The 7,926-nt window shown below is 44.4% G+C and overlaps 1 protein-coding gene across 1 annotated transcript; it reads right to left on the bottom strand.

Moving 5' to 3' along the window:
* Positions 1 to 2,659: 2,659 nt before the first annotated feature.
* Positions 2,660 to 4,090, bottom strand: LOC145813684 (uncharacterized). Its single transcript, XM_082909481.1, has 2 exons — positions 3,518 to 4,090; positions 2,660 to 3,133 (listed from the first exon to the last, which is right to left on the bottom strand). The coding sequence occupies exons 1-2, from the start codon at positions 3,956 to 3,958 to the stop codon at positions 2,825 to 2,827; spliced, it is 750 nt and encodes a 249-aa protein (XP_082765607.1). The 5' UTR covers positions 3,959 to 4,090; the 3' UTR covers positions 2,660 to 2,824.
* Positions 4,091 to 7,926: the final 3,836 nt, after the last annotated feature.

Below are 7,926 nucleotides of genomic sequence, written 5' to 3'. Positions count from 1 at the left end.
GATGGTCGATAGCTCCATATATGGTCGATGACCATTTCCCTTTGGCCGGTGACCATTCCTCATGGCCGGTGGTATTCCCCAGTGTTCATGAGGTGTACCTTGGGAATTGTGCCATTAGAGGAGCAGAGCAGGGAAAATAGAGGTAGCTTGTGCATGGCATTAGATTTCCGGGCGAAGCCAATCCGAGCACGCGTGCATCCCTCTTCCCGAGGCCTTTTAATGCTTTCCTTAGCTTAATTGATTTGTTAATTAATTAGGTGGTCTGTAAATTATTTAATTAGCTTGTAGGTTAATTAAAGTGTATTATTCTTTTGGTCCCTCCGAGCGAGGGCAAATTTGTAATAAGTGTGGGTGTGTGCGTGCATGTCTTCCAACCCCCACTTCTTTCTCCCTTTTACTTACCTGCTTTGATGGTTGGTATTAGGGCATGTTTAATTTAGCATACCTTATGCTATGCATGCGTGCATCATTCATCAGTCTTGGATGCACCGGGCTCGGTGTATCATGCTAACCGCATAGTATTTTAATTCCAAACTTGAATACGTGCATCGAGTTATCGCATTTCACATGTCATCCTTAGATTAGCCGAGCCTGTTTTAATGACATTCAGTATGCGATGCATTTGCCATTTGTTAACATTGAACTAGGATCATGCATGATTACTAACTAGTTCATTGCTTTGGCATAGAGTACGATGTAAGTATTTATGCTTTAGCATCTCGCATGAGTATGAATGTTGCCATGATAGCATGCTTACCATGAGGCTATGTGCTTATGTGATATATCTGCCTGAATGCCTGTGGGTGAAGGTTGGATTATCTGAATTGGAATAATGCATCGACTGTGAGTTTTAAGCCCACTAGACAGTGGCAAAATCATGTTTTCTAAGCCCACCTGAAGGTGGCAAAATCTGCATTTTAAGCCTACTTGCGGGTAGCAAACAGTTTTCAAAACAAACATGAAATGTTTTGTTCCAATTCAGGTGACCCAGCCTATACTTGTTTTGTTGTGCGCATCACATAGTAATTCTAGGCTAATAACCGATTTAAGAACATATAACGTTTTCAAATTAGATATCATGGTTAGTAGAGGCCGATCTTCGGATCAAGCGAGCGGGGGTGCTCATAGCTGACCTTCTCCAATCGTACCCAAGTTCCCAAGCCGAGACAACTTTGGTGGTGATGGACATGTGGCCTTAGGCAACAAGTCAGGGTTTTCTAAATTCCCCCAAAATAAATATTTAGGTGGCGACTCTGTATCTGGCAAAGCAGTCCATGTTTGGTACTTCTATCTAAAAAAATCTGTTTTCTCAAAACGATTTGCCGATTTGGACTCTTTGGTTCAGATTTAGAACCGTGACAATTTGAGAGTTCGAACTGTAGTGAGCCCAAATGAACAGAACGGGACTCATCCTCCCGGGACATTCGAGGACGTCTACACCCGCGAATCTAGTCATTTCTCAACAATGGAAAGCGTCCAAACCCATCAACGTCTCAGCTAGTGTCATGGTGATGTAGCTCTTCCCTCTTTCAAGTCCTCGGTAACCTCAATCAAACGGGCGCTAAACCCACCGGAGCCTGGGGCAAGCAAGAAATGTGACAACATGCACAAGCAAAGTGCATGTCGCCGGAAACCCTACCAGTCATGGTCACCGTGGTCGTCGGCATCAGAAAATCGACGAATCAAGCTCGGAATGTCCAGCACTCCATCACAAATCAATGACCGAGTGTCATGCAAAGTAAGCCCACACATCCCTCCTAAGGCATGGACGTGACCGAAGCGAAACTAGGGCAAGATTTTTTCATTACGCTCGGATTCCATTAAAGCTTGAAAATCTTCGAAAGTGGGACACATCTCCTGTCTACCAAAGCTAAAGACGTGTGTTACCGGGTTCCAAAACCTTGCTACGATATGGAAAAATAGAAAACGCAGCGGGGTGCGACTCAGCGTGAATAGTGCATTTATACCAAAGCCCCAGAAATTCAGCTTTTCCGAGCCATCCAATTTGTGAGATTTTGGACGAAAAATGCTTCCATTTTGGTGTAAAACTAAGTTAAAATGAGGGAACCACAAAGCTGGAACCTTTATGGAGGATAAGGCACTGTTTAGAGGACATGTGGCATGAATCTGGAGGTCCCCAGCACAACTGGTCGGCCGACCAGTTTTTCTGGTCGGCCAGCCAGTTTTTCTGGTTGGCTAGCTACATTTTCTGGTCAGTAGAACAAAAAACTGGTCAACAGGCTCTTTTACTGGTCGGCCATGAACAAAAAGTGGTCTGCAACCGTTTCTTTGTCTACAGAAGAGAGTCTCTAGCTTTCCCATGTCGAGAGATTGTTCAAGGTCTGAGTTTACCTCTGTTTCGGATGCGTTCCGTCGCTTCGTTTGTCCAAAATGCATTTGATTATTGAGTTGTTAAGTTTTACTTATCGAGTTGTTGCTCTTTGATTATCGAGTTGTTGCTCTTTATTTATCGAGTTGTTGCTCGTTGCTTATCGAGTTGTAAACTTACTAAAGTTTTGTTGTTGCTTTTGGAGTTGAGTTGTTTACTTTGTTGTGTTGGTTCACTACCTGACTTGGCAATACACGATGTTCAATTTCCATTCAATCTCATTTTTGCGCAAAATGATGCGATGCAATGCATAGAACACAAATACAACACTTTTTAAACAAAAAGTTGTTTTCATTCCATCATGGTTTCTTTACAACATTTTATAACAGGGTACAAGTTTTGAAGAAAATAAAATTGCCTAACGCTGTACAATGTGCTACAACTACATGTAAAAAGAAAAATAAAGCAGGAACATCCGCATCAGTGCTATCAAGCTCAAGACCGAGAAGCCCTTTTCACCCTCTTCGGCTGAACAACCTCTGCACCACCGCCGCCGGCACCACCATCTGAATCGGAGTCGCCGCCCTCGAAATCCTCTTCAGCATCACATCCGTCCTCAGAATCGAAACCAGAGTCGTCATCTCTGCCTGTAGATGTCTCTAACTTAGGATGCACAGACTCCTCCTCCTTGCTGAACTCGTCATCCTGTCTGGCAGGTGCTCTATGTCCCCCTCGGCCGCGAGTCGAGACCCCTCTCCTAGCTGCTTGAGAAGGCCTGGATGGCTCGGGCTGTAGCAGCATAACCTGAAAAGGGTAGTTTGAATACATCAGCCAGAGTATGTATATCAGATGCAGATGCAAGAATAGTACATGGAATGTATGCGTGCAGATATAGTATGCGAATGTGATATGTCAGATGTGCTCTACACATGCAGTGAATCAATATAGTGAAGTTCTCGGTTTCAGTATGTCATCAGAAGTATAATAAATACAAGGAAATTGAAAAGTACAGGAACACCGGAGGCGTACAGCAGCGTCTCCCTCCGCAGGGCCATGCTCTCGAGTGAGGCCACCACTCCGAGCAACCCCTCAGTATACTCTCTGGGAGGTTGCAATGCAAGTTCAAGTCATCAGTGAATTAATGAATGTCTAAATATCTAAGTGATAAATGAAAACTATGGAGCATACAGGTGGTGAGTCAGGGTCGCTGACATATCGATGATCAGGCAATGGAGGCTCCAGTGGAATCTGGTAAGATGTCCCATACCGCCAGCTTGTCAGCTCGGTCGGAAGATCTAGCCACCTAACATACTTGCAAGTCGGGGGGATCCCTCTAGCCCCACCCCTCGACGTGCTAGCCCTGCTAGTGGAAGGGATGTCTGCAGCTCGAACGCAACTCGACGATGGTATATCAGCTGCTCTCCTTGTGGGAGTGTGGACACCTGTCAGAGGAGGCATCAAGTATGTATGGTGGTATGTCGCGTACTCCCCCTCCTCCAGGAAAAGAATTGCGTCGACACCCAGCATAAGGTCGTTAACCTCCTGGGGAGTGAGGCTCTCTGTGGACCGCATGTCCAGTGGAGGTACTAAGGGGATCTCCTGAGTGGAATTGCCCATCATCTGGCGCATGAAGCGATCCCCGAGAAACCAGGCTCTGCTGACTAGTCCCTCAAACAAAACCCTGTATCGGGAGGCGCCACATGCCCCAGGGAACTAGAACCGAGAATACCCGAGCATCGCTAGCCAATGCTGCCAAGTGATCTGTGGATAGCAAGTGCATAAACTGATTACATGTCATAAATATGCAAGATGAATCAAAGCTGAAAACATGAAGAACTGAGAGTTCTGGTTTACCTCGGTCACCCGCACTATGTCGAAGTACTGCTGGAGATATAGTAATGTCTCCCGAGGCCTGGGCCGGCAATGACCCTCAAATCTGCGTGAATAAGGGATCTCAAGAGGTGCCTCGACCTCTAGCTCAGGGACAAGTGTTGGGAAGTAGGCATAAACCCACGGCTGTAAAAAGCAAGATAGTGGTAATGAGAATACAGAATGTATAGAAAATGCAGAATGTCGAGTGCAGAAGGCGAATACAGAATGTATAGAAAATACAGAATGTCGAGTGCAAAAGGCGAATACAGAATGTATAGAAAATGCAGAATGCCGAGTGCAGAATGTATAGAAAATGCAAAATGCTGAGTGCAGAATGCGAATACAGAATATACAGAAAATGCAGAATGCTGAGTGCAGAATGTAATGTGTGCCGTGTGCAGTGTACAGATAATGAAAAGCAGAAATGTAAATCAAGAGGGCAGAATGTACCTCCCAGGCTCGCCAATAGCCACCTACTATGTCCCCCGCTCTCGAGAGGTCACGCTCATGTAGCAATAAAGGGTAACGAGGCCAGCGCCGCCCCAATCAAAGTGCCAGACCTATGATAGGTCTACCAAAGCATTGAGAAGGTATAGCCCGACTGTGTTCCTCCTGTCAGAGAACAGAGTGGTCCTGATGAGGAACATCAAAAACCCTCGGGCATACTGCTCTCTGGCCTCGATAATCTTGGGCGTAGTCCCTCTGTACTGTTCCGCAAACCAGGTATACCTAACCATGCCCGGTGATATGTAGGGCGGCAAATGGGCTCCGAGCAGATAAGTCTGAGCCGTCTCCCACTTACCCATATCGATATCGTATGGGATCGGCCGGCCTGCCACGTTGAGGCCCGTCAATATGAAAAAGTCATACGGGGTCATCGTCATGTCCCCAGCTGCAGAGAAATTGAAGGAGTTTATGGTGTCCCACCATCTCTCTACAAGTGCGCCTAGAAGGATCCTGCTCGCCGGATGACGCGACAACCCCATACAAAATGGGTCAAACCCTACCTCATCCAAAATCTATCGAACAGTATCTGGAAGCTCCATGTACCACTCCCTCATAATAATTGATTCGTACCCTCGGGTGAAACAGGAAGATACCTGCGTTCAAGAAAGAACAGATGTTTTCAGTTGCAAAATAAATTGAATACTGTGTTATAAACTGTGTGTTCAAATTGAGCAGTGTTATGAGCCATGTGTCAAATAAATTGAATGTTGTGTTATGAACTGTGTGTTCAGATTGAGTAGTGTTATGAGCTATGTATCAAATAAATAGAATGTTATGTTATGAACTGTGTGTTCTGATTGAGCAGTGTTATGAGTTGTGTGCAAAATAAATCGAATACTGTGTTATGAACTGTGTGTCCAGATTGAACAGTGTGTTATGTTATGAGCCGTGTGCAAAATAAATCGAATACTGCGTTATGAACTGTGTGTTTAGATTGAGCAAAATACGGCGTTATGAACTGTGTGTTCAGATTGAGCAAAATACGGCGTTATGAACTGTGTGTTCAGATTGAGCAAAATACGGCGTTATGAACTGTGTGTTCAAATTGAGCAAATACTACGTTATGAACTATGTTCAGATTGAGCAAAATACTGCGTTATGAACTGTGTGTTTAGATTGAGCAAATACTGCGTTATGAACTGTGTGTTCAGATTGAGAAAATACTGCGTTATGAACTATGTGTTCAGATTGAGCAAAAACTGCGTTATGAACTGTGTGTTTAGATTGAGCAAAATACTGCATTATGAACTATGTGTTCAGATTGAGCAAAATACTGCGTTATGAACTATGTGTTTATATTAAGCAAAAACTGCGTTATGAACTGTGTGTTCAGATTGAGCAAAATATTACGTTACGAACTGTGTGTTCAGATAGAGCAAATATTGCGTTATGAACTATGTGTTCAGATTGAGCAAAATACTGTGTTATGAACTGCGTGTTCAGGTTGAGCAGTGTAATGTGCTGTGTGCCCGAAATGAGCTGTGTATCCAAATGTGCTGTGTGCCCAAAATGAGTTGTGTGCCAAATGAACAAAGTGTTGTGTTGTGAGCTGTGTGCAAAGTGAGCAAAGTGTTATGTTGAGAGCTGTGTGCCCGTATGAACCGGATGCTATGTGCAAGCTGTATGCCAGAATGAGCAAAAATACTGTGTATGTAAATGTGTTCAGAACGAGCAGATATAATACATAGCGAAAGCATGAAGTGTGCAAGAAATGCAAAATGCATCGCAGAAAATGCAAAAGTGAAGTACGCACCTCACACGCATGATGAGATAGATGAGACTCTAGCTCCCGTAGCAGCAAGTCTGCGGGTGCCCGTCGCGCGAAATCCGTAAAATGGTAGAAGGTGCTAGGAGGTAGGATGTGCTCTTGCGGGTGGTACCCCTCCGGGTCGAATGGTCGTATCCTCGGTGGCAACGGTATAATGTCGGGCTCATCCTCTACCCTCGGAGAGCCTCCGCCGTGTGGAATATCGTCGGTCATCTGAAGAAATCTGAAAAAATGAGCGGAATGAGCCGAACTTGCAAAAAGTCAACAAAAGTCAACGCTCGGGAAAAGGTGCTAAGCTTCGAGACAAACATACCTCAAGTGGTGAAAATGGAGAAAGAAGCTCCGAAAACAAATTCTAATTGGTTCAAAACGAAGAGAATCAAAAGTTTTCGCGAAATAACTTCGCGTAGGGCGTTGAAAAACGCGTATAAAGTGCAGATCTGAGGGGAAAAAGGGTCTAGGAGCAAAGGAGAATGGATTTCAGCCTTGTGTTTGTAAGCAAAAGTGTTTTGGAGTTAAGTTTTTAAAGATCTCCATGTGAAAAGACCAAGCTACCCCGAAGTTGTGTAAACTGGTCGGCCAGCCAATTTTTTTGGTCGGCTGACCACTTTTGTGGTCAACAATTGGTCGGCCACTGATGTAGGTGGTCGGCCACCCTCCTGGATAATCTTCAGGGTTCCATTGTTCTTCCTGTGTGTTTCGGGAAAGTGCAAGAAAAGTACACTTTTCGGCTCGAATTGTCCCCGCGGGAACTTTAATTCAAGTCTTCGATGCGTCGCTCATCATTACTCGTCTAGAGCAAGGTGTATCCTTTTGAATACGTTGTGACCCCTTTAAGAGGTAAATCAGAGGTTCCGGTTAAATTGCTCGCGTTAAGGCTTATATCTCCTTTTTCAGTATTTTGCTTCGAATGTACTTTTGGAGTTGTACACTTTAAGCGCATTGTTATGCACACTTTTCATCGCATTGTTATGCACACTTTAAGCGCACTGTTATGCACACTTTTCGTCGCATTATTATGCACACTTTAAGCGCTTTGTTATGCACACTTTTCGTCGCATTATTATGCACACTACTCGTTGCATTGTTATGCACTCTATTTGCATTGTTGTGCATGTTTTACTCGCATTGTTATGCGCACTTCGGTTGCATTGTTATGCACCCACACTTTGCTTGCGTTGTCACGCACTTTTTACTTGCATTGTTATGCTCGTTCCGGTTGCAGTGTGATGTACTTTTCACTTGCATTGCTATGCATGTTTCCATCGACATTGTATATGCACGCGTTTATCTTGCATTGGAATTGTACCATGCTGTAACGTGGAACATGTGTTTCTAACTATATTGTACCTGTTGAGTTTCTTTCTTATGCAGGCACGATGTTGTATGTACGGTTCATTTGAAGCTGGCGCGACCAGACGATATCGTATGTATGGTTCATTCAAAAGAA

This window comes from Camellia sinensis, chromosome 15 (assembly GCF_055761805.1).
Source record: "Camellia sinensis isolate YWXY chromosome 15, ASM5576180v1, whole genome shotgun sequence".
Lineage (NCBI taxonomy): Eukaryota > Viridiplantae > Streptophyta > Magnoliopsida > Ericales > Theaceae > Camellia > Camellia sinensis.
This window is presented reverse-complemented; position numbering and strand designations above follow the sequence as displayed.